This window comes from Scylla paramamosain, chromosome 24 (genome assembly GCF_035594125.1).
Source record: "Scylla paramamosain isolate STU-SP2022 chromosome 24, ASM3559412v1, whole genome shotgun sequence".
NCBI lineage: Eukaryota > Metazoa > Arthropoda > Malacostraca > Decapoda > Portunidae > Scylla > Scylla paramamosain.
The window spans coordinates 5,572,501-5,600,450 of NC_087174.1; the positions used below are offsets into that span (position 1 = coordinate 5,572,501).

Here is a 27,950-nt window from a genome sequence, read left to right on the forward strand (position 1 = left end):
TTAAGCTATGAAAAAAGACTTGAAGAGATGGGATTACTAACACTACAAGAGAGGAAAGAAAGAGGAGACCCGATAACAGTGTACAAATTAGTAAATAATACAGAAAGAGTAGACAGAAATGACTTGGTACCACAAATGGAGGAGGGAGAGAGATGGACGAGGGGGCATGGGGAGACAGTAAAGTAGAAGTTCGAGCGACATCAAGAAATACAGCTTCCCATATCGATCTATTGAAATCTGGAATGGTTTGAAGGAAGAGGTGGTTGTGGCAAACAGTGTGCACATGTTTAAAGAGGAACTTGATAAATATGGTTGTGGATACAGGACAAAATGAGATTTGGCTCGTGCCCTGTACAATACAACTATGTAAATACACACACACAAACACATACTCTACAAAATCCATAAACAGCTAATGAAATAGTGAAGTTTGATAAGGTTAGCAGTTTTGCACCTGAAGTGGGATGACCACGAAAAAGCGGGACAGACGTTGAAAAAGAGGGACTCTGGTCATCTCAGGCTTACGGTACCATGTCTTACAGCATTTTCTGCCACACTATATGTATTAACCACGTTAATTAGGTTGAGAGTTATAATCCTTCGGACAGACACTCAACCTCGCCAAGATATCTATCTATATATCTATATTTCTATCTATCTATATAATATATAGAGAGAGAGAGAGAGAGAGAGAGAGAGAGAGAGAGAGAGAGAGAGAGAGAGAGATAACAGCGTTTCCATACTCGTCACTATAAAGTGTTTAATCCCGGCATAGAATATCCACGTCAGTTCTGCCAATATAATAGTCCTGTGTCTCGGGAAGTAGTCAAGATGAATCGAGGTGACTTTCACTGTATGTGTGCAGCATTCAGAGCAAACAACACACTGAGCCATATTTAGAATGCTAGTGGAAGCTGGCACCGCAGCCCATTCCCGACACAAATGGTTCAGTATAATGCCTGTTTACTTGCTTACATTTAAGTTAGGTCACATCGGTTCGTGCCCATTTTTTGATGGCACACTTATAAATTCAATGAAATCAGCGCTCCATGAGACAAGTTAGCTCACAAAATAAAAATAAAATAGTAATACATCGGAAGAGTTTAATCAGGAAGAGCTGGGCTGGTGAAAATCAATAAACTTATCTGATTAGAATGACGGAGAAAGAAAAGACGCTGATTTACATAGTGCTAAGCTATCTAGCCTTTATTACTATTTATTGCATACACGGGCAGTGAAATATGAACACTTCATATGACACATGAGGCCACTTTCTGCAATAAAAAGAGGCGAGTGATTGGTTGCTAAGCGACGGCGTAATGTAAACACAGGCAGCCGTCAGGGGAGGCAGGGACGGCACGGCTGCAGATGACAGAGGCGACACCAGGAAACACAGGTGAGGCAGGGTGAAGGAGGTCTATCGGTGTACACGAGTAAGACAAGGGTGTGGTGCTGATAAGGGACAGGTAGCTGAGGATCCTTTTGCCAATGTTCACCATTTGTTTGCTTCCCGTCACCCAGGCAACCACTAACTAGTCTTTGCTACATTTCCACTCCAGCTCTTGGATTAGCTGAAGCTGAATGTGAAACATTGCCTCCACTGTGGTGTATTAGAAGGTTTCGTATTCATATTCGAGGTTACTGTCAAATAGAGTAACCTTTTTCAACTTTTCCTGTAATTCCCTTAAAGAACGACCCAGATTTTTCAGAAAGCTTGATTTCTTAGTTTGAAGGCAAAGTATTACTTTGTTTCTGACAGATGCGAAGTTATTTTTAATTTACCATTTTGGATCAGATATTCTGAAACTGCCACGATAGAATCAAAATGAATCCTGCAGTGACAACAGTTAAGGGTATTTTCATGTACAGTCAAACTAAGGCTCCTGTCCTAGCTTCCCTCTCCTCATCTTTAGATATTATGAATTTGAAAGTGTGTGAGGGGCATTCATTAAAAAATTCCCCTTGATCCAGTTTTGATTATTGTAGGAGGAGGAAACTTTACATGCATAGTGATGCACATCTCTTTATGTCATGGCGATTTGCAATCCAAAACTCACAAAGGTTTCTCTTTTCTGTGTGTAAAAGTGCAGTAAGGTGGGAAAATGGAGCCAGAGAACCAAACAGTGATCAAGTTTTTATTTTTGAAAGGCTGCATACTGCAGAAGGCCTTCAATGAAATTATACCAACTTGTAGGGAGGATACTCCATCATATGACATTGTTAAACATTGGCATTGTCAGTTCAAGTGTGGTCAGACATCTGTGCCAGTGGTTCCCATTCCTGGCAACTTGTCTGCCATTGATGAGGACACCATTCGTCAAATGGAGGCTGGCGTTTTAGAATACTGCCGTACAACTGTTTGCCAACTATCCCAACATGTCAAGATCAGTATGGGGTCTATGGAGGATATCATTCATTTACACAATGAATTCCAAGATTGTTTACACCTTTCCAGAAGAAGGAACAAGTCGGTTGTTCTGAGGCTCTTTTGGCCATGTGCCAGGAAAACCAGGCAGACTATATTTAACAGACTAACCACACATGATGAAACATCATCATTATGATCCAGAGACTAAGGTCCCATCAGAGTAATGGAAGCACTTTGATTTTCCAGCCCCAAAGGCACATGTCTACCCCTCAGCAGCCAAGGTCATGATCACAGTCTTTGGGACCAGCATGGAGTAGTGATGATAGATTTCTTGGCGAAGACTGCAGCAATTACAGGGGCCTACTATGCTTAATTTTTGAAGAAATTATGGGAGGCCATCAAAAAGAGAGGTGCAAGATGTGGAAGAAAGGAGTCTGTCTCCTGCAGAACAGTGCCCTGGTTCACAACATTTAAATTGCCCATATTGAAGCACAGTTTTGTGGCTTTGAAATCCTTCCTCATCCTCCTTACTCACCAGACCTCGCACCGTCTGACTTTCAACTCTTTCCAAACTTGAAGTCATTTTTGAAGGCTAAACATTATGTAGTGATGAAACATTGATTTCTGAAGTCAAGTCTTGGCTTCTGATGCAACTGGAGGATTGTTACATGTGAGGTCTCCACAGCTGCATAAAATGATGGGAGAAGCGTGTAACTCTTGGTGGTACCTATGTACAGAAAACTAATAACTGCACCAAATTTTGTTTTTCTAAGTCCTTTGGAAGTGGGTCAGGGGAAATTTTTAATGAATACCTCATGTATATCAGAATTTGGCAGTCCAGTTCAACTATCAAAATATTCAAAATAATGAGATATACACAATGGAATAAGTAAGGACTCGATATCTTGAGAATGTGATTTACCAGAATAGACCAGTCCATGTAACAGATGTAGTTTCAAGGCAAGAGGTCCTTCCATCAACAAGAACTAGTATTAAATAGTTAATTCAATTGTTGAATATAACATAGTATAAGAGTTCAAGAAAAGAACAACATATCTATGAGTGTTTTCATATTCAGTTCCATAATCTTCTATCCAGAATTCCAAAAAAAGTACAACTTTTTTTTTCTATGAATGTTGTGCATGCAATACACACTTCAAGCCTGTGTTTAGCACAAACAGTGAGAGTAATGACCAGAAGCTTTGTGTTTCATTCTATGAAAAATTTACTTTCACTTAAGTGAATTAAAGAGCTTATGAAATCTTCAACTTTGGAGCACATCTGTTTTAAATGATATAGCATAAGGCTTTGTGCTGATATAGTGTTGTGTCACCACTGCTGCTGTCATTAAAGATGCATTTTGCAGTCTAAATGAGTGGCTGTTATGGTAGGGAGCAATACAATGGTAGTGACTCAATATAGCAAATATCGTAATTAAGAATATTATAGACTTACAAATACACTAAGCACATGCATTGTAGCATGACTGCCATTATAGTTTAAGAAATATAATTTATGGAGTTGCATGTGAAGTATTTACTAGATATTAAGTCCAATAAAAGTATTAAATATGCATCAAAATGTTATATGCACTTCTTTAATCTTAAAATAATCTATCTAGATATGAGATTATATAACGAAAGATTAAAACTATTAATAAGCAAAAGTGAATCTTTATTACAGATTTCTTTTCATGGTAATAACTTTCATAGTTAATAAATTCAGTAGTTAGCATCTTGAATTTTATTTCTTATTTCACAGCAATATTACTTCAGCACCAGACAGTAGCAGTAGCACTACCACAATGAACAAATAATGAAGAAATAAAGTCAGGGAGTTATGTCTCGCTGGAAAAAGAAATCATATGACGGAATCCACAATTATGTAGAGAAAATAGAGGATGTTTTATTGAGCGAGAGTTCCTGGTCCACCACTGACTCGGAGTGCTCAGGTTGTATTCACTTGAGTAGGGAAGAGAGCTTGCAGAGTGAGGGCTTTAGTGGCCCAGGACTGGAACTGGCAACTCTTCCTCCCATTCAGACATTGTAAGTGATTTTGATCCCATCATTACTGATGTAAGGTAAATTTATTGCCATGGCGAAACTCAGCTTGATTTTACATTAATTAGTTGCTGAACCATGCAGTATATTTGCAGTGCTTTTCAATTACGTGATTTTTCAGTTATTCTCATAATGATTTGAGCATGTATTATTAACCATGTCTAGTTCCCTTTATATCTTATTTCGTAACTGCCTATAATGATGTTATCTCTAGCCTTAGAAGTCTTTTATCTTTATCATTTCCATAACATGAGCTCTTTACACTGAGTCCAAGGGAGATTCACGTTTGGACAGTGATGCAAGTAAAGTGGTACTCAAAACAGTATTACAGCTGGTGTTGCTGTACTTTTTGACCAGCCTCGAGAAGCTGGTTTGCTGCTGCTTTCAGTTAATGCTTATAGATTCTGTTTCTTTCTTTTGTGTTTTGCTTGTGTGCATTTTGTTTACAGTTTACAAATACAAATAAAATGAGAAATTTGTTGATTTGCTAAATTTTTATATCATGAATCTGACTAAATTTTGTAACCTAATTCAGTGTTGCAAACAGGGACAATAGTTCTGCTTGGAATATCCATAGCAATGCAAACTGCATCCATAGTGCAAGCAGCCATTGTATGGTGGCAGGGGGACTGAGAACTTCTGTTGGTCAAACTGCAGCTCCCCACTTCTCTTTGGATATAAGGTAGGTTTTCCCAATTCTTTGTTATGTATGCAAAAACCCAAATAGAAAATAAATTAATGTATTGCAGTATAATCATAATTGTAAGCTCTAAATTATAGAATAAGATTTTATGTTAGTGTCCACTGACATTAAACACATAGCCTGAACATGAACACTAAGTGGTCTTACTGGGTGTTGTGTTGATGCAGCTGATTAATACATCGTGTCTGTCAAAGTATAATTATTATGGTGCCTCATTTTCAGAGACTATCACACATAACCTAACCCACATAACCAGATGGTATTATAATGTTGACATGAAGACCACAACTTTATAAAGAGACAAGCTAAAACATACATTAGTGTATCATATCTATTATATCATGAAATGCATATGTTACATAAATTGCTTGATGGTGATATTGAGATTAATTTTTCTCTACTGCCTGGTGGTACAGAGGCGGCATGTTGCAGCAGCTGTCATTGCTTGCTGCTGGTGCTCAGCCATGGCACCACAACATATGCACTGCACACTCACGTCGCTTTGCCTATGCTGCAACACTTGCTATATATGTCTATGAGGTAAGATGGAATATGGGCCTGAGTTGTATATATAAAGTTTGTAAATATATACTTGTTTATGAAAGTTTAATGTATTTTTTTGCAAATGCTGAATTGTGTTGTTTTGTCAGGCTGAGGAAGGAAGTAATGAGTGGCAGTTGTTCAGCATCCTGGCTGACCATCGCAAAACCATCACTTGTCTGGACTGGCATCCCTGCAGTGAAGATCTCCTGGCTAGGTGAAGGCTGCTTAATTTATGTATAAGAAAACAAAGACTTTACTCTGAATCTGCAGTTATTGATTTTGAATTAGTATGATGAATGAGAAGTTAAAAATATACTAGATTATAGTAATGTACGTGTACACAGAGTAACACTGTTGTTTATTTCCATGTCTAGTGCTGCATTAGATCAACGTGTCTGTGTTTGGAGTGTGAGCAGACAATGTGTGCTGTATGCCATCAACATATGTCGGGTACCAACAGTGGTAGCTTGGTGCACTGGCCACAGGTTTGTTGTGAAGTAATATGTTTGTGAGAAAATAATAATGGGGTGATCCTATCTGAGTAGGGTTGAGTAACCAACGTGTGTCAGAGCTTGTAAATGTGACTGGTGTTCCTTTTTGGATCCTGTTGAGAATATTTGTGGGTGAATGGCAACAAGAACCAAGTGTAAGTCACTTGTGAGTAAAACAAGATTTGGCATCTTTCAGAAAAAATAATGTGTATAAATGATCACAAGCCCTTTTTCTTATGTGTATTTTAGTTTACATATTTCCCTTTTGTCACCAGGGACTTGCTGTCATTCTCTACTCAAGTTGGGCCTCTTCAGCTGTGGGATTATGCTGAAAATAGTGAGCCATTTCCCTTCAGGGAGGACTATGGTTACCCCCATGCCATTGTCTCCTATCGCTGGCATCCCACTGTTCCTGGGAGACTTGTGGTGGGACATAATGATGGAAAAATTACTGTTTACAGAGAAGGTAGGTATATATAACATATTCTGTCCTTCTCTTCTGTGTATTGTTTTTAAATAGTGTGTGTGTAGTCTGCCAGTGGTAACAACAATGTAATGCATATATGAAATTCTTAGTATTAGCTATATGCATGTATTTCTTGTTATAATCAACCCTTCTCATGACCATCATCACCATCACCTAAGTGAAAACATTATAGCTCAAAAGAGTCAAGGAGCATGAAGGTATTATACATCCCTGAGATGTTACAGCCACTCTCCATCCCATATACTTTATTTCCCCCCCCCCCACTCTCTCTCTCTCTCTCTCTCTCTCTCTCTCTCTCTCTCTCTCTCTCTCTCTCTCTCTCTCTCTCTCTCTCTCTCTCTCTCTCTCTCTCTCTCTCTCTCTCTCTCTCTCTCTCTCTCTCTCTCTCTCTCTCTCAGGGGGAACAAAGAAATTGCTGGATGTTTGCACACCAAGAGGGATGCCCACAGCAGATTAAAATCCTACATCAGTAACAAAGAATGAACTAGATTCACAGAGTTAAGACATAAAACAAAGAAGTAATTAAACAGAGCAAAAGTTCCACTGAATTGCACATTGCAAACCAAAGTTAAATAGATGCCCCAAAATTTATTGCCTTATCAGACAGAAGAGAGTGATTATCTTAAATGTTGGATCAATAATTAACAAAAAATAATATTTCATTAACGATGAGGAGGAAATTTGTAGCATCCTTAACATTTTCTTTTGTACAGTTGACCTGATTACATGGACAGAAATATGACATGGCCATTATGTATAAGAGTGCATAGTAGGAAAAGATATTTTAGGAAGAAAGTTGTGTGTTATGTAGGAATTTAATTAAATTGAGATTAAATTACAACAAATTTAAGTATTATATTAGTATATTACATTCAGATGCAACTCATGGCTTACAGGTTTGAGATCTGCCATTTTGTTTTATTAAATATTTAGAACCTTTATAACAGTTAGGACTGAATAGTTATTTTCTATGTTTAAAATAGAGGTCTAATACTTTTATTTATATATTTTCAGTCTGTTAAAACTAGAGAAAAACATGAAATATTAATGTAATTTTTGTAATTAATCATCTTAGGTGCAAGGGTACATTAATTTTTCAAAAGCTCCATGAAGGGTGCATGAACTTAGAAATGGTTGAGAACCATTGATCTACAGCATTACTGTAGTTTGAGCAATAATTTTGCATTAACTTGAAGTAGAAAAGAAAGGAAAATTTGCATTGTCTGCCACCGTAAGACCTAGCATGTAGCCTGATGTATTTGCTCCATCAACCTGTTGGCAGACAGCAAACTCTCGGTTGCATTCTCTGTCCATCTCTAATATTTGATGAATTCTGAAAGTTTTATATATTTTTTTTTTCTATTTATTTATTTTTATTTTATTTTATTTTTTGATGGCAAACAGTCATCATTATGATGTCTGCACCAAAAAATCTCCATGGCAGGCAGTCATCATTAGAGCATGAAAGGGTTAAGCATTACCTAATAATGCTGTAGGAGTGTTTTTTCTTTCCTATTTCTTGTAACTCATAGAGATGCTTCTTATAACAACTGCCTTGGGGTATACAACATCATTATGTATATTTTTATATTCTAAAATTGAACAATATTAGAGCTTGATAAAAAAGTAAAACTTTCCACTTCAGATGCTACTGTTTCCCACTGGAATTCCAGAATCCTTGACTCAGAAACAAGCAACAATAATAATTCTTGTTGCAATTTTACCATTTCAGGTAATGGTATTTTGTCGTTGAAAATTCACTGAACCACAGTTTTCCTTATTGTATGAAACACCCTTGAAATATTTTTTTACTTATTGGAAGCTTATTGGAACTTATTGGAAGCATGCTCTGAAGATATAATGCTGCCTCTGTCTTTTTGAGTACCTGTCTCTTAATTTGCTGTTTATCTGTCAGCTAATTATCTACACATTTACCTACCTACCTATCTACCTACTCATTAAGTATTTCCTCTCCCTGTTTTACTTTGTTCTCTTTCTGGAATTTACAGTCTTTATTAACTGGGGTAATTAAAGTAATATTTTCATTCACTTTCCTTCGAGATTACCATGACCAGTTAGTTGTATGTGAGGTATTTGAGCCAGGGAAGAGGAATCCATCTCACTCCCCTATCTGTCCCTTACAGTTTACTACTTAACAAAACTTCAACATCATTTTTCACATCCACAGTTCTTCCCAAAGGTTTATTTGTTGTCTGTGTTGTTAGTTGTTCCTGAAGGTGCTGAGTTGTGACTAACTGATGATTTTGATTTACCTTGATGTAATTCTTGCATTCAGGAAAATTTTTGTTATGAAGTAAAACAGTCTTTTGTCTCATGCCTTATATGGTTATTTTGTACATTGTTTAACATGAGGAGTTACTGTGAAGATATAACTTGTGTTTCATCATTCTGTTGATTGTATTATAGCTTTTTTTTTTATATTTTGAGAGATTTGTAAAGTATTTAATTTTAGCTAATGTGCATCTCTAAATTCTCAGAAATCCTGAGCATGTTTCTTCTCAATGAGGAATGCTCTTTTAGTGCATGCTGCTTCATCAGCTTTTGTAGTTAAACCAAAACCAGACTCAGTTATGTAAATTTTTGATGATAAAGAACTTGAATACTCTTTGAATGTTGAATTCTTAAGATCCACATATTATAAGGTCAGGTTATAATGTTCAAACTTGTGTATGGTGTATTTTAAAAGTAATATTATATATGGTGTATATAGTTTTTAATTCATGTAATAACATTTAAGACAATAGTTTTATCTTTGTGAGATGATGCATATGAATGCTCATATGCTCACATGGAAGTGTTTGAGTAAATTATAATTTTCAGTTAAGAAAATAATCTATTAAAGAGATGTGAAGTCATGGTTTAATGCAAAGAAGCAACATGATAGTTTTGTATTTGCAGACCTGGGGAAGTCACGCTACTCTGCCTTTCCTGATGGTGGAGAAGACACTGATGACCACAATCTAGTCACTCTGGAGTGGGATACCTGCTCTCCTGATTACATTCTGGTGGCATACCGGGGTGGAGCGCTGTGGCTGGTGGACATCAACACCATGCGGATCATCACTAAATACATCTTGCCTGTCTCTGCCAGCATCAGCACTCTGGCCTGGCTGCCAGATGCACCAGGAATGTTTGTAACAGGAGGTACATATATATCACCATTCATCTTAGATCACACACCACATAATAAGTTTTAACCTTTGGCACTTCATCTTTTTGAGAATTGAGATACTGTCTCCATATGAATGTTTTCTTTCATGTCTTTACCTTTAATATTTTTTTTCCCAGCTTAAAAATGCATTTTTATCATACAGTTGCTCCACTCAAGGCTTTTTGCAAAATTTATTTAAATCATCCCTCCTTTCAGATAACATATTGCCTTTAGCCATCTCTTTTATTCATTTATGGTTAAGTATGTTGTTGGTTTCTTTCCATGTACAGATAGTATTGGTTTGATCGGCATAACATTGGCATGTTAAAACATTACAGTTATCTTTATTAAATATAATGTGAGTCTTCCTGTCATCCATGGTTTCACTTTTCAATAACCTCATCTACTTGTAAAATAGATTAAGCACCCAGGGCATTCAACAACTCTACTGATCTGTTTTTTTTTTTTTTTTTTTTTTTTTTTTTTTTTTTTTTTTTTTTCATTTGGCTACATTACTGAAGTAAATTCTGTATTCTGATGAGACTTATTTTCTTCAGATGCTGAAAAAGGTATTCTTCGTGTTTGGACCGTCAACAAGTCTACACCTGTGGAAACCTGTGTGTTGAAGGATACAGGCTTTCATGTCCTCTGTGCTACAAGAGTGGAGAGAGCCCCTGTAACACAGAAAATACACCAAGACCTGAGTAATGATCTTGTCAGTGAAAGGAAGGGATTAATGGTTCCAAATGTAGCCATTGTAACTCTCTTCAAGGACGGGGGTGTTGGGCTCTACCATCTTAGAAGAAAACAATGGATATTCAATAGAGAACATGTAAACTCTCTAAGTTAAATATTTTTTGTAATGATAAGAGCAATAATTTTAGTTATTGATATTCTTGATTGTTGTGGATTACATGAAGACTATATCAATATTTAATTGATTCTATACATAATTTGTCAGATGCATTATGTACAAGAACTCTTACCCTTCCAGGGACACACTGAGACAATATTTGACTGCAGTTTTAAGCCAGAAGATAGTGATTTGTTGGCAACTGGTTCCTTCGATGGCTCAATTAAGATATGGAAGATAGATACCCTAGAAGCTGTGAGTATATGGATATTATGGAATATAAAATCAATACCTATATATGTGGTGGCCATTTTTAAGAATTCTTGGCCAGGGGATGAACATGACAAAACAGTTTATTTGTGCCTGCCCTTCTATTCACTTCTTGCATCTTTTAATTGTCTCATTCTCTCTTCTACCCTTTCATATACTCGTGATATTACACGAGATTTTCCCATAACATCTAACACCTCTGCTATTGTCATATCTGCTTTCCATAGATGTTCACTGTCTATCTTATGAATTTATTCTTCATCCCTCAGGTTGATACCTTACCCAACTGCAGCACCATCATTTACTCAGTGTCATGGGCACCAGCTGATCTCAATTGTATAGTGGCCGGCACCTCAGGGGGTGATGTGTTCATCTGGGACGTAGGAAAGCACAAAATACTACAAGACATCACTTCACACAAAGATAAGAAAGTGTTTTGTGTCACATGGAATCAGAAAGATGCGAGACGAATAGCATCAGCAGGTATATAACTTATCTGTTAACATTGTTGTCAAGTTCATGGCAAAAGTATGTGATGAGGGTGTATGCACAGTGTGTGATACAAAGGAGGGAACTTTTGAATAGAATTAGGAGACAGAAGCTTGAATATATGACCAAGGATTTCATGCCAATATAACAATCATTGATTTTTTTATGTATCATGAAGCAATACATATTGCTGCATTTGTACTGAAATTATTCTTTTAAGTGAGTTTTTTCTCTCTGTTTGAAAAGTTGTATGATCCTCTCATGATCAAATACTATAATTAGTGACAGTGTTCTCACATTCACCTCTTGGTTCTTACTTCTGAGTCCCAGTTTTGTGTTTGTGACAGGGGAGTCTGGGTTCTGCTATGTGCACCAGGTGAGCGGAACACTACTGCAGGATTACCGTCATCCGGGTCCTGTGTACGGGTGTGACTGGCGTGATGCAGATGTGTTGGCCACAGGTTGCGAGGATGGCAGGATACGGATCTTTTGTGTCACTAAGAATAGGAAAGATCCTGTGACAGAGCTGAAAGGTTTGCTTTTAATACTATCTGAAGATTAATAATTTGTAGTCTTATGCTAATGTATTTTAGCATCAGAACTTAAGAAAAATTATATTATATCTAATCCCTACAGTTTATTTTTGCCTAAAATTTGATGACTTTCATGAAATAAGTAAATACAGTACCCTCTCGAGTCCTGCAATTGCTTTTTTCCAAAGACATACCATGTGTTTTGTCCACACATCCAGCGTGATTTATTGGTGCAGTGCCATCACATCTAAAACCGTGTGTGTACACATTTTGTGTCTTACATCTGGCGTGATTTGGCAGTGTAGTGCCATTACATCTAAAATTGTATGTGTGTGTGTGTGTGTGTGTTTTGTTATCACATCTGGTGTGATGCAGCAGTGCAGCGCCATCACATCTGCTACAGTAGTGAGACGCTTTTCATTTATTTGTGTGTTTTTTCACAATACTGTGGCACTGTTGCCAGCCTTTCTCTTCCCCTCTCTTGCATGCAAGTCAACATGACTTGTGTTGTGGCTAATAAGTGGTTTATCCATATAAAGAATTTGAATATTTAGGTATGTGAACTGTGCATGGAAATAGCATAGCACATGTGTATATGTTTTTAACTATCTGCAATGCTAATGGTAAGAATGCATGACCCATACATAATGAAAGTGTGAAATTCAAGGAAATAATGGACAAAAGTTAGGACAGTAAGAATTTAGTACTCATAGTGAAACTGGAGAATTGCAACTTAGATACTGAGAAACTTGTGGGGTACTGTACTTCTTTGATAAGTAAATCCCATATTGAATTTTATTTCTGATAACTAAATTCATACTAACTTTAACCCATCATTATACTACAATATGCTTTTCTTCAAGTAGATCTGATGTTTTCAGCTCACGCAAAAAAGGTGTTCCGTGTAAAGTGGAACCCTGTTTACGATGATATTCTGTGCAGTGGAAGTGATGACTCTTCTGTTCGAATATGGTCTTACTCAAAGGCCCAGTGTCTCAACATCTTAGTGGGTCATTCGGATCATGTCCGGGGCCTTGTGTGGTGTCCAGAAGTGCCCTTCCTTCTTATATCTGGCTCCTGGGACCGCACCATGAGGGTGTGGGATGCCCGCCATGCCGCATGCCTTGATGTGGTGCTGGACCATGGAGCAGATGTGTATGGTCAGTAAAGGCATTGTCTAAGAATGCTCTTTCATAGTGTCAAAGAATAACTTTCCTTGTGTATTTTGTACACAAAATATATTTTCTTTTTTACTTGATACTTGTTTTTTATAGGCACTGTTGAATTTCATATATGTGATATGTTAATGTAAATATGAGAGGTTCATCCACCATAGGCACTGATTAACTGCTTATGATTTTAATTTTTTACTCACTCATGCAGGATTAAGCATACATCCAGTGCGGCCATTCCTGCTGGCTTCATGCTCTCGAGATTCAACGATGAGACTTTGGTCTTTGGCTTCTTTTGTGGCACCACTCTACTTGAAGGTTCTAGCAGGGAGACCAGATGATGAAATAATTAAAATTAATGGTGAGTAAAATGTAGTGGCTCAAGGTCAATTTTGGCTTTTAGTTCATTGATATCAAGTATATCAATCAAAATTATCCTCAAATTGTTTGTCATAAACAACTTTGTGGTACTCATTTGTTTTTGCAATGTGACAGAACCAAAGACTTTCTCATCTGGCCTGCATCTGTGTGGTCTTCGAGCTCATCACCTCCAGGCAGCTCTTCAGAAAACAGATGCATCATATCAGCCCAACAAAAAGCTGAAGCTCTTTGCAGATTTGTTCTGTGTAAGTTATGCAATCATTTATGCTCTCAGTGTCATCATAAGTAGGAGATAAAGCTTAGATTTTTATATTGTGAATTTGTAATGTTAGCTGAAACTTTCTCCTGATCAAATGTGTGTGTTTATGTCTATCTTTTCACATGTATATTCACTGATACTCTTCCTACAGGGAGATGTGCGAGTGAGGAACCTTTGGGATCTTGTTTACATCTTGCAGGGACACACTGACATCTCCCTTCTCTCACCCAATTACACTCAGTCCATCATGCACCATTCTCACATAATCAAGTGTTCCTTGGTGAGTAACATTCCCTTTAATCTCTATATTATATGCTCTGCTTAATGGAATGGTATAAACAACTTTGATTTGAAGAAAGAAAAATTAATCAATATAAATTACTCATCTTCCAGGCTATGGCTGCTGAGCAGGAAATGGATGCCAGTAGAGGCCAAGGTGTTGCTGGTAGAAAACACTCCAGTGCTGAGAGCCAGGAGGCTCTAGCAGAGTCATACTTGAGGTGTGGAGCTGTACAGCAATACTGTGAGCTGATGACACGTCTCCATCAGTGGGACCATGCCCTTGCTCTGGCTCCAGCTGTCTCAGTGGACTACTGGCGTAAGCTGATGACCAGGTATGACCTAACATCACCTGTTTTTATCATAATTTCAATGTGTGATTTGCTTTTGATACTCCACCAAAAGATGTCACTAACTTCTGTGCTCTGACAGCTCTGTAATGTTGGGAAGAATGGAAGATTCTTTAAAAGTGTACCTGCATATATGTACTTTGTTATCAGTGGCATTGTTGATGTGAGTTTTGACACAAAAGTAATCACATTTCAGCTCACCCTTATTCCTTCTAAATATTTCCAGACATACTAATTTGAATGTGGTATATATATATATATATATATATATATATATATATATATATATATATATATATATATATATATATATATATATATATATATATATATATATATATATATATATATATATATATTAAGGTGATATTGAATTATTGGCATGTGTAATGTGGAGAGTACATACCTGGTTGTGCTGTAAATATGATGGGGCACTTTCTTATGCAAAATATGATCTTAGTTACATAATTGCCACCACATAACATGAAAACTTTTCCCTTGATGAAAGAGCCTTTAATTACCAGGATTTTTATTTTTTTTTATTTGCACATCTGTTTTCATTGAGATCCTTATTTTGTTATATTGGTTTTGGTTTCTACTGAGAACACTTTTACATTGAAATTTAATTAATCATATCAGTAGTGAAAAGTAATACCAACATTAATTCACTGTATGGAAAAAACTATGTATATATTATTCTCTGCATATTATCCACAAATGGAGAATGTATAACTCACCTCTGTGACTGAATCTTTCTTTTTAGAAATCTTGCTTTAATGAGTATATGATCTGTGTTAATTTTTTCATCGTAGTCTAGCTGAAAAGACATTTTTACATTTTTGTATGTATGTGCTTTAAGTGTGATCCCATATTTTATCCTCATAATTTCTTCCATCCTATGTACCTAACCACCTCAAACCCTAAGGCATGCAGAGCAGCTTTTGAGTGATGATAACGAAGCGTGTGTCCCGTACCTCTTGGCCACTCGTGATGCAGATAAACTCATCAATTTTCACATTGGCCGAGGTAGAGTAAATGACGCCATCCTTTCCCAAAGTTGTCACTGCACTGGAATGCTCACAAGGAATGACACGAGTGACACAACTAATAATTCACTACTGAGGTGAACCAGCAGTGTGATGCCTGAGCCTCATTTATACCGATATTTGCATTTGTTGCTTGGTTGACTTGAATCCTAGACTTGATATGTAGATGTGTTTGATGCAGGGTGAATCATGCATCACCAGCTGGTCCATGATCTGAATGCACTCTGGTGATGTCCACAGCAGTCAGGGTATTAGTGTGACCTTAATTATGGCAAGCAAGTTGTTTTGTCACAGATATACAGCTAATCATCTAATATCCAACCACGTCATGACATGGTGAGCGACATACAACATCGGGAGGCTAATGCATACACAAGTAACCTATGGTGATGCAGAGAGCAGATGATCAGAGATTAACAGAAAGCAAGCTATAACATCAGATTAATAGTAAACTTTCATGACAACATGCTCTCAAATTTTTTTCCAAAAATGGCTTCAATTTTTATGAGGGAGGTATAAAATCTTAGTGAATAGCAGAAATAACAAGAAAATTATTCTCATTGCCTAAAGGATTCAGAAATTAAACAAATTTATTAATACTGAGGTTGGATATCAGCTGAACATCTGTATATTGAGAATAGCTTTTAGCCATAGTCCAGTGTGGCTTATAAAGACAAAGAGTTAATATGCCCCTTAGGGACTTAGCTTGTCTAGTAATGCTTTTAGTTGTTTTATACCATGAAAAGGAGAGTTGCATTAAACTAGTTAATAGAGGCTTTCTAGGGGAAAAAATCTTGTGAAGTAATCCTTGATCTTAACTATATAGTATTTTGGCACAAGTAGTGACTCGTGAATATGTTTTATTGCATAGTTTTGGAGAATGTTATGAAATAGTCCATTATGGTAGAGGGTGCTGGCTGTATTTCTGAGTACATGTACTATGCTAAGAGATACTTAAAGCAGTATTTTATGCAGAAGAAAAGAGAGGTTATTTTGATAGGTAGTGAGGTGTGTTTGGTATGCTTGGGACATACTGTACCTCATGATTAGATGCATTCACATAGAGGCAGATATGAGTAATGAACTCTAAATACTTAAGAAAAGTATTACTGATTATGTAATAGTATATACATGTAAGAAAAATGAGGCAAGGTATTGAGGAAATTAAATCCTCTCTTCCATGCTTCTTGATACTAGAAGAGTAACCAGTACATTGTAGTTTCCTGTAACTCATTATGCCCATATGTTCTCTTCAAGTTGTCACTGGAGTTTTTGTTATTATTATTTTTTTTTTGAGTATTACCTTTATGATATCATTAGGCATTTCCTTTTCTTAATGAATGTCTATGATAAATATTATAAAACATGCATTATGTACTTAACATACTAGGGATGTTATTTTACACGCTAAAAGTATTTGGACATAAGAATATTGAATATTGATGGCAACTGAATAATATAAGAACATTTTAAAATAAGATTCAATAGGTTAACCATTTAGAAGATGAAGAAATATCCAAAAGAAGAAGTGTCAAAGAAGGAAAGAGGTAGAGGTGTATGGCTTGGAGTGTGCATGGAAAGAGACAGGTGGAATTATTTCTTAGCATGGATATGCATTCCTTTGAATGCAGTTTCTGAAGAGAATATATCATGATATTATATTTCTTGGGCTTCCCTTGACATCTACATACTTTTCCTGCTCATTTTGTCTGTGATCTATTACTGATTCATCTCATATTCCTGTGTTCTTAACTCACCACTCATTGTTTATACAATGCATGACCCCAAGTACTACATAAAGAAGTTTGTCAGTCATCATCAAGGTATTTACACCTTCACACCATGTCCACTATTTCACAATGCTGCATTTTTAGTACTTAATGTTTTCTTATTACCTTACTCAAATGCTATGAATTTTACAGGAAATACATACATACATACATACTTAACGCGTATATATATATATATATATATATATATATATATATATATATATATATATATATATATATATATATATATATATATATATATATATATATATACACACACACACACACACACACACACACACACACACACACACACACACACACACACACACAGTAAACCTTTGTGATAACGGACTAATTGGGATGAAGCCACTGATGTTAAAAGTGAAAATCTGATAAAAGCTACTTCACAACCTTATTTGTTACATGTATTTCCCCATTCTCTCCTCTGTCTTCTCTGTCAGGCATCATATATTGCAAAACTTAAAAAATATTCTGTATTATTGAAAGTATTTGTACCTCATGACTAGATTGTTGCTTCATCATACACCACTATCAACATTGCACATTTTTTAAAGTGAAAATAAGAAAAAATCACCAACTGTAAAGAGATAAATATGAGTACATTTTTTTGTATAGCACTGCATTGCCTCCACAAAACACACTTCTGGCTTGTTCCAGGAAAGAAGCCATATGAGCACTACTGATACTTTCATCAAGGAGTATTGAAAGTATTTGCTGAGTGCAGGTTACTACTGTTCGGGATTGTGTGTGCATTACTATTGCCTGGTTAATTTTATTTATCTATCTATTTTTTCATTGCCATGGAATAGGTTTCCTAAGTTGCTTCCTTTTGAATACCTCTTGTGGTATTCTGTGGTATTCTTGATTCTGACTCATATTTTCTTAACCATTTTCTAAAATTTTATTACTTACTTATATAGGATGCAGGTTTTATTTTTATTTTTGGCTATATGATACTCTATTACTTCATTGAAACATCACTCAAAAGAAATTAACTTGAGGAAACTTATACAGGAAGCTTATCATCTCATGAGTTTAAGTATCAAAATCATCCATATGTGCATATGCTGTCATTTTGTCTCATTGGCAGTTATAGTGTGGTCAATGGCAGTGTATAAGCACTATGATTGTTATCTTTGTATGTACATCATTATTGTGAGGCCAAATGATATTTAACTGAGCTACCATATTAATTGCTATTACATGTAATTTTGTTTCAGAAGTACACACACACACACACACACACACACACACACACACACACACACACACACACATAGAGTCAAAGACAATGTTGTGTCAAGGTTTTATCTGAATATGAAGTGTAACTCACGAAACATTATGAAAACCTGAACACAGTTACATGCAAGTGGTTGGCAAGCCAGAATCACTTAAGCTGCTGTTCAGATAATGGCTCCAAGTTTCATATCTGCTGCTGATGAGATAATGACTAAAGAAAACCAAGATAATTTCAAAGGTTCAAAGATTTACTGTGCATGAGTTTCATATCCAATGTGGAATGTGTGGTATACACATCCCAAAAGTGATTTAGACATCCCTATTAATGTGGATCATATGGGAAAGTCTTACAGTTCAGCAATTATATTAAGCATCATGTGTGGTTCAGAATTGAAAAAAAAAAAAAAAAAAACTGAATGGTTTGAATAGACAATGAATGTATCTGAGAACGCCATACTTGTGAGGATGCAAATTACTATAATTGATGTTATAGTAGAGAAGAAAAAACTAATTTAGTCACACCTCTAGCCAGGAAACCCCAGGTCTGTCTCAGAAGAATAATGACCAGCAACCTTAATCATCTTTTTGCTCCATGCTATGAACATTCCTGGACAGACTGAGTCACCAGGCACCCTCGAGCATTGTGTGACAACCACAGCAAAACCCTTTACAACATGCTGACACTATACCAAACCTGGATACCAAGGTCTGTAAATTGCCACAAAAGTTGGGAGCCTTCACCAACACACGTCTGTGACAACCACATGAGAGCACGATGACCAGCAGACTGCCCTGCCCACTGCTAACTTTGCTCCCTCTTTATGCTTTCCATTGTTGCTAACTCCCAAATATGTCTAACCACTTGCACCATAATTAACCCTAAACAGTCTATTTACACCATAGACATATGAGCTATGGTGAGTATTGAAGCTCCCTTGGCTCTGCTACCAACCATTTCTATGACTTATGGTAGATAGCAATGTAAGGTTAGTCCTTTAGTTGATGTTTTAACCAAAATTCATGACACAACTTTTGTCTTTGACTGTACATTAATATGTATATATGTATGAGTTATAGGCAGTGAATGAAGAGTGCTTGCAAAATATGAATTTGAAGAAAAGAAGTCCTCATATGATCATGGATGTTTATTTGGGGATTTATGAGTTTTGTGTATGTGATAAATTTATGACGAGATAGGAAAATACTGACTCAGGTTCAATTTGGGTTATAGGAAGGATAATGTGTCCACTAGAGTTTGTGTTTTAGGCTTGACTAGTTAGCCTTTAATTGCACTTCACTTTATAAGTGAGTTGCAGTGTAGTCAGCAATCACCATTCACATCTGCTTATCTGGCTTCAGTACTCATTGGGTGCTGTGCACAGCTTAGTACAGTAGAGGTTTGCCCACCAAGAAGTAGCACTAAGCAACTTTATATTATGTACTCTGTTATGTATTGTAGAATTGCTGTTAAGTTAGTATTTCCTGTAGTAAGGTACTAGATACACATAGGTAATCTTATACATTTTGATGAATATTTTATATGTAATGGTTTCTAGCTTTATTGCAATATGTATAGAACATATTGCAATACCTTGATTATTTATTTTCCTCATATATATATATATATATATATATATATATATATATATATATATATATATATATATATATATATATATATATATATATATATATATATATATATATATATATATATATATATATATATATATATATGTGTGTGTCTGTGTGTGTGTGAAATTGCTAAACTAGGAAATATAGAAGCATTTTACCTGTCATAAACTATGTATCATTATTTGTTGCAGCATAAAGGTAAAGTATTAATTGGCATATGGACATTGCTTCAAAAGCAAGTGCAAAAGAAACATTTCTCAATATTGCATTATATGTAATGGTATGAACTACATGCCTGACCTAATATTAGACATGATGCAGTGTTCTGTTTCAAGATTGATTACCTTTAATTACTGTCCTTCTTCATGCTCTGATAAATATACATATACTATAGCTTGAAGTGATCTTGGTGCATGAAGTGTTTTGAATCAAGGGAGTGAAAGATAAGTTTTTATGCATGAAAAACCATGCTTCACAACTCTGACATGCAGGTCTGTTAGACAGTATGATTTGTCCCAATAATACCCTAACATCCTAAATTAATTGTCCCTCTCCTGGTTATTGGAATGTTCCTCAGAGAGACAAGCCTGTTGTCCCTTGCAGTCATTGCTCTCAACTATTTCTACTTTTTTTTCTCTTTTCCTCTTAAATACTATAACAATCTGAATGTAACCTAACCTTTCCAGGACACCTTGACAAAGCATTCGCAGAATGTATAGCACTTAGCAAGATGAGTCATCACAACCGCAAAGGTGCTCCCCCTGAAGTACCTCCAAGAGCAGTGTCAGCAGAGATCAATGGCTTCAGCCTGGTGCAGGGGAGAACTGTTGAGTGTGCACGGCTGGTGGCTCAATGGCATCTCTTACATGGTGCTCCCATCATTGCCTCCTGTGCCCTTCTGGCTGTTGATGATGTCAAGGTTGTATATTAGGTTCAGTTGCATAGTAGTTACCAAATTTGCTCCTGCTGTATTTTTATTATATGAATTTTTGTTTTCATAAGCACATTATATTATATGAAGTAAAATTCTTACTTTTCAAATACACCAAATAACTACTCCCATTGTTGTGGTGATGTCAGTCTTGTCTAGAGTTCATCAGTTTCCCTTGTACAAAGGATAACTTGTGCATCTCATTCCAGGGTGCCTTATCAGTGCTCCTCCAAGGACACGAATTAGAGTTGGTTGTTGCGGTTGGCCGCCTTCTAGGATCTGAAGTTCCTCAAGGGGACAACACTGATGCAGAAGAAATAAATTGTGTTGTAGAGACTGCAGTGCGCTACCTCACTTACCGTGCCATTCGACTTTCTCTTTGGGATTTAGCAATTGAACTTGCACAAACACTGCCGGAAGTAGGTGATCCTCATCTAACTACCGCTAATGAGTTCTGCTAATAATGTGATATACAAACTATCTGCAAATGGTTATTAGTGACATGGTCTTCACACTGATAAAAGTTAATTCTCTTGTGTATGCTAACCTGTAAGATCAGTGAATATACAAGTATGTTGTCACTTAATTTATAATATACTGTATATATGTAACATCTATGGAAAATAAGATTATAAATCATGCAAACATTTCAGGGTGTGAATCAGACCATCTTGAAGGCTGAGGTCATCCTGTCTCACACGGGTACACAGCAGGAGCGTGACACCCTATATGAAACAGCAAAATTTCCTCCTCCAGCTGAATGCTTTGATAAAGCTGTTGGTTCTGTACAGGACCAAGTTCTTTATTTATTGCTCTCAACACAGCCACACAAAGGGATTTCCAGGAGCATAGAATTTTTGCAAGGTATTTACATATGATGACAGTTGTATCTATATTTTGTTTTACCTTAGTCTTTCAGTTCATATGATGTACAAAATCTGCTGTTTTAATTGTTTTCCATACTTAACTGTGGAGAACAAATATGATTTGCCCACAGAATGCAGAATTCTGCCTCTAATTTATGAAAACTTGCCTGCTTGCATTATAAGAAAATGGGTAAAAGAGTAATTAAGAACTAGAGTTTCATGTCTAGTGTTTGGGTCTTTGCAGAACAAATAAATGGAGGGAACCTTGACCGGAGCAGTGTTTGGTACGTGCTGCGACTGGTGCAGGCAGTGCCTCTGGTACACAGCACTGGAAAGTGGGCTGTTCCAGGGGATGAGCGAGGAGCACTGTTGGCACTTTCTGCCTACCTGGGGGCTGTGAAGGCAGCCATGCTGAAATATACCACTATTGTGCCCTATCTCCTCAGCCATGCTAGGTGAGTACTGTGACTTGGTTTTATTTTAATACAGCAGATTTTATGGTAGATTAGAAATGATTGGATGGTATTTATAACAGGAGATTTAACTTCTTCATTACTATTGAATCATCATATGATACTCACCATCCACACACTGCTAGGGTTAAGTCTGTTTGTGTGTGTGTGTGTGTGTGTGTGTGTGTGTGTGTGACCACTTACATTCGTACACACATGCTGTTATACTTTTGTCCTCTTTACAGCTACATCCTAGAGAAGCATCGACCTGCTGGATGTGAATTTCTTTCAGAACACATCAATACAGCAAGGACAAAGTAAGTTGAGCCTGTTCCTCCTTTCCTTTTCTTCTCATGTTGTGGGACCAAAACATCCTACCATCATCCCATTCTTGCATAGCACCTAATGTTTTACTCTGTGTGCCTGCCCCTGTGTTCCTGAAACTCTTCCTTGATAAAATAATATGTGCATATTAGTCTGAAATAGTGTGTAGATGTCTCTTACCTATGACCTATGCCTCAGATGGGAAAAAGAAGATTGTAGCTGGGACATTGACACTAGCCAGGATTTTGGCTTATGGTGTGATGTTGGCATTACAAGAGTGAGTGGCTCACATCTGCCTCGTCATTCAGATTCTCAGACATGTTGTATCACCAACCAGATCATAAAGGCAAGTACTGGAGGATGTTTACAAAACTAGATATAAGGTAAAGGAATTTATATTTAAGAATGAATAGTAGATGTATAAAGAGAGTCATGCATGTTTGTCTTTTCTCTCTTTGAATATATGTTCATATATGAAAGTAATGGCAACAATAGTAAATGCTATTATTTCAGGTACATGTAAAGTATAATGAATGGACTTGACTTGAAAATTATATGTTAGTTTCAAAGGAGTCATGAGATATTGGTGTTTTTAACCATGTAATCATTGTTGCTTTTCAGGGACCCAGTTACTTTTTGGAGAATGGAGAGTCATCCATGGGGCAGAATGATGCCCTGATGTGGGCCAAGGTCCATCCTTACTCACCAATGGGCACTGGGTATCGACTGAATCCATTCTGATCAGCAGCTTAGTCTGTGTAGCCTACAAAGTCATCATCCATTCAGCAAGGAGAGATAAGTGAAGGGAATTGTATGTCCACTTGTATTACTGAGTTTTTTTGAAAGGTGAGTCACATTGCAAGGTGTGGTGGCTTTATTGACCTGTTAAGTCTTTTAAGAAATGTGGATCTAGTAAGCCTTCATTTCTAAATGCTTCCTTTGATAGGTCACTTTGATCACTTTACCATAAGTGATTAACTCATAAAGTGAACTTGCACATAAGAATTAAATATTTAAATTAAGATTAAAGTGTGTCAACTTTTTACTCAAACACATGTATTATAACTGGACAGTAATTGTTATGTCATGTTCACTGTCTACATCAAATAATTTTTCAGAATAACCACATATTGAAATATTTTGAAATGCTTTTACAGTCATGGTTATGCATATTTTTCACTATCTGTTGCTTCATTTTTATAATATCACTTCAGGTTTCTCTTAATGCTGTCAGTCAAGTATGTAATGGAGCATATGCTTGTTGGCTGGCCAACATTGGTTTCACAAACTGGTACTAATGACAGAAAGCATGTTAGCACAAGGTGAGCCTTTATCCCCTCCTCCAAGTGATATGTACTATATTTGAGATAACAGTCTGACTGTTATTTATTGTTGTGTGGAGTGAACCTTTGTTAAGATGTGAGGTACAGACAAATGCAAGTGTGCATGTTTGAGATAATCATATTATTAATGACTTAGGTGGTCCAAAAATATTGACTCTGTGGTATTATTAGGATATTCATCCTCTGTACTTTTAACCAGTTTAAAGATCATTTTAGTAATCTTGTTTTCTCATGAAACTACTTACCATTTTTTTTTTTAATAGAGTATATAATAGTATATGCTTTTGCCATTGCTTTTGGTGATAGGTTAAATGATAAGCTAATTTTTAACACTGATAAAACTCACCTGGAATAAAAACCCAGGTTAGGTGTGAGTCCATCCATAGATAAAGCAGCCTTAACGTGATACTTGACCTTCGTTAGGAAATTTGCAACAGCTTAAGGTGCATCACATCAGCATAGTGATTCTTGATGTTGAAGCAACCGTAGTTGTTGTTTGTGATAGCACCTGCAACCAACTCATCCTGACCCACCATGTGTGCCACCAGGCTGTTGGCTTTTACCACCCAGCCTTAGCTGGCATGGGTAGGTATTGTGTTTATAGCAGTGCCTGTTGAGTCGACTTCAATTGAGTGTATTCCTTTATCAGCTACAAAATGAAAAGCACAGCTGATGTGTATGTAACAAACAAAGAACATTGTCACTCTGCCCTTGTGCAAAATGTGGATACTGTGTATGTAGCTTCAACTAAGTCTTAGGATATCACAATGATACTGTATTCACACATCTTTTGCTTCCCTACCTCCATTTGCCTGTTTGTTGTTGTTATTATTGACTTTAAGAACTGTGATTGCCCTCCAGGCAGTGGATCCTTTCATTGTGTCAAGGAATTGTAATGTCTCCTGTAATAATTTGAACAGGCTCAGACACAAAAGTCTGAGATTATCAGAAGCAGCTGTGGAACAAGACATGTTCCTTTTTAACAGAAGCAGCTTTGTCTCATCCGCTGAACATAGAGGAGCAGTAGCCAGACCCACACAGGACATGATGCTTCTCTCCATTGATGCAGGTTTCATTTATCCCTTTCCTTCTTTCACCACTGATCCAGTACACATTTACAAGCTGTTTTCAAGCACAAATAAAATACAAACCATAATATAAATAATTTACTGAACACAAAAGTTTTATATGTTCTTATAACTTACAGACAACAGTATTTATACTTGACCAGTTGTCTTGCATATAAAATACTCATCTCCACTCCTGGTAAAAAAAGTAGCAATGATTTCACAGCTGTCATCACATAGAACCTTTTAGCCTGCTATGTGGTCTAAGATAGAGCTCATTTCACATGCTTTGTTCCTCTTATTTGTAAATATTTTCTCTATCCAGATACACTCACTTCATAGCTGTATTTCAGGTGATTTCCTTTCTTACAAGTTTCATAATTTACCAGGTGTTTCTGAGTGAAATTCTGAGAGCAAAAATACTCAATGTTGAAGTGCCATGGATCTTTATTGATTATTGATTGTTAGTAGTGCCTGACCTGGGTTGTTGATTTTGTAAAGTGTAATATTTTATTGTAAATATGAAAACCTATGCACTTTAAGGCCTTATAACTTAAGAAATGTGTACAAAATGTACTTTTCAATTAATTGCTAACCATGAGCTTGCTTGATAAATACATGATTATAGCAGTGTAAATATTGAATTTATTCAGAGGGATTAGGATATGGTTTGAAATGGAAGTGATAAAATATATCACATGTGAGTCACTTAGCATGGTGTGTGCTTGGCTGTGTGGCTCAGTGTGAGGAGCTGCCCCATTGATTGATGCTTTTGCAGTGGCAAATTCTGAACCATCTTGTATCTAGTAAAGAAAATGAAGTTATGGTAATGAATTACACATATTTGTATGAATTTGAATATTTATTGTTGACTATATATTGTTAATTATTCCAAAATGGTTGTCCAGTGGGAAACATTATCATTATGAGGGTGAGAAATAGATAAAAAAGAAGGATGAGTTGGAACTTTTTATATGCAGATATATATATGTACTTTTTTTCCAGTTAGCTTTTTCTCCAATCACTGATAGCATACATTAATGAAACAAACCATACATATAATGTTAGTAGATGTAAGCATTGCAATACATAGTTCATAAAGGCATAGGATTGTTGCAGTGACCACATTCCTACAGTGAGACAAGGCATGATGTCTTTCCTCTGTTATTGCACCTGTAAAGGGGATGTCAGTCTTGTCTTTAAATAGATATTTGATATTACTTTCTATTTATCTGATTATTCTCTCTCTCTCTCTCTCTCTCTCTCTCTCTCTCTCTCTCTCTCTCTCTCTCTCTCTCTCTCTCTCTCTCTCTCTCTCTCTCTCTCTCTCTCTCTCTCTCTATTTCTTTATTTCATCACAAAGGATCTAACCAACTGATATTGTCCCACAGAACTTTGATATTGTAAAACATTCCATTGGATACCAAAAAAAATTAATATAATAGAATTGGTCTAATGTCTTGGCATCTGATAGTATCTGATGGGAATATTATTCAGAATGTAGGCCTAAATAGTTTTTAATGAAGGATAAAAATTAAAATTATGATGAGACTAATGACTTGATACTGTAGTTGATGACTGAATGAATATTTTGAAGAAGAAGCAAAACAAATAAGAGCAAAAATGTGTGTTTGGAGCCTATGTATATTCAAGTGTACATGCCTTATCACCCCACTCACTGCAGTGCTCCCAAACTTGAGTAGTTTGTGCAGCCTTTTCTTGTGTGTGGACACTGCATGCATGAATTAGTACTTCAGGGTTTGCATTAGCCATTTGGTGGCCTTGAATTGTGTGTGAAATAGATATGTAATATTTTTTACTGGTCATTCATCATATACTTTCCAACAATTTAGTACATTTCATGAGTCTGAAATTTTGTTACTGTTGGTGGTCCTCATCTTGTACATTGAACTGTGACCAGTTAACACTGAAGTTCTCTAATGGCACTGATCATAGCAAGTACCTCTTTCAATCCAGAAAGGTCATAAGTATAATATAAAGGTCAGATATTGATTTTATTCCTCCATTATGAAATCAATATTGTAATATTGTGCTGAGAAGCTGTAGACCTGAGATGATAGTGCAGTTGGGAAAAAGAAAAAAAAAAAATCAGATATCCTGGTTCTGTCTGACACTTGTTGAAGGTAGCAGTGTCAGAACATGACTGCAAACATTCATCAGATCCTATAGCATGATGCACTGAGTGATGTAGCTTACCACCATCTCCTAGTGAATTGCACATCAGGCAGGCCTTCACATAGCACTAAAAGCATATACCACAGAATGTTAATTGTAATAGAAAGTATTATAATGTGCAAGTTGGGAAAATTGAAGCTGCCCATGAAAAACACACACACACACACACACACACACACACACACACACACACACACACACACACACACACACACACACACACACACACACACACACACATGGACAGTAATTTGAAGTATCACAGATGTAGATGTTCAATGCAAGCACATTCTCCCATGTATTATAATTTGGTAAATATGACAAGTTCACACACACACACACACACACACACACACACACACACACACACACACACACACACACACACACACACACAGAGCTTGTGGTTAAACTGTAACCAGTAACCACTGCTTTAGGTCTTAGAAAAGTCATGGGGCTCCATGAGAAAGTTTTGAAGGGTATGTTTTAACATCAACCCGTCATTGTTTTTTGAGTGATAGTTTGCTAAATATATTGATTAGCCAAACCCAAAGAATATTGTGGTTTTCATGCTCACAGATAAGTGTTCAACATTTATGATAAGAGTACTAAATACAAATATATATGTACCTGTTTAAAAAATTA

General features: G+C 36.4%; 2 protein-coding genes across 8 annotated transcripts in view; one reads left to right on the forward strand and one right to left on the reverse strand.

The window, feature by feature from the left end:
* Positions 1-746: 746 nt before the first annotated feature.
* LOC135112630 (WD repeat-containing protein 17-like) lies at positions 747-27,950 on the forward strand. 7 transcript variants are annotated; one of them, XM_064027190.1, is made up of 26 exons: positions 747-1,396; positions 4,130-4,413; positions 4,964-5,110; positions 5,548-5,671; positions 5,782-5,888; positions 6,049-6,159; positions 6,441-6,631; positions 8,298-8,384; positions 9,572-9,817; positions 10,382-10,656; positions 10,819-10,932; positions 11,217-11,430; positions 11,784-11,969; positions 12,851-13,129; positions 13,353-13,502; positions 13,637-13,767; positions 13,933-14,061; positions 14,175-14,395; positions 15,336-15,436; positions 20,813-21,045; positions 21,267-21,476; positions 21,711-21,921; positions 22,168-22,378; positions 22,621-22,692; positions 22,898-23,045; positions 23,321-27,950. In XM_064027190.1, the coding sequence occupies exons 2-26, from the start codon at positions 4,208-4,210 to the stop codon at positions 23,438-23,440; spliced, it is 4,224 nt and encodes a 1,407-aa protein (XP_063883260.1). In that variant the 5' UTR covers positions 747-1,396; positions 4,130-4,207; the 3' UTR covers positions 23,441-27,950. The 7 variants fall into 7 exon arrangements, with proteins under 7 accessions (XP_063883260.1, XP_063883261.1, XP_063883262.1 ...); XM_064027191.1 differs by having other exon boundaries at positions 748-1,396; positions 4,976-5,110; XM_064027192.1 differs by having other exon boundaries at positions 748-1,396; positions 5,006-5,110.
* The window catches only part of LOC135112632 (uncharacterized), a 93,436-nt gene continuing 91,262 nt past the window's right edge, over positions 25,777-27,950 (reverse strand). Inside the window, exon 8 of the mRNA XM_064027204.1 lies at positions 25,777-25,912. The gene's annotated coding sequence lies outside the window, so the exon portion shown is untranslated. The remainder of the gene's footprint in view (positions 25,913-27,950) is intronic.

Coding starts and splice junctions, on each gene's coding strand:
- LOC135112630 (XM_064027190.1), top strand. CDS start 4,208: ATGTCTCGCTGGAAAAAGAAATCATATGACGGAATCCACAATTATGTA. Junction 5,672..5,781: donor TTGCTATATATGTCTATGAG/GTAAGATGGAAT, acceptor TTGTTTTGTCAG/GCTGAGGAAGGAAGTAATGA. Junction 10,657..10,818: donor GGATATTCAATAGAGAACAT/GTAAACTCTCTA, acceptor TTACCCTTCCAG/GGACACACTGAGACAATATT.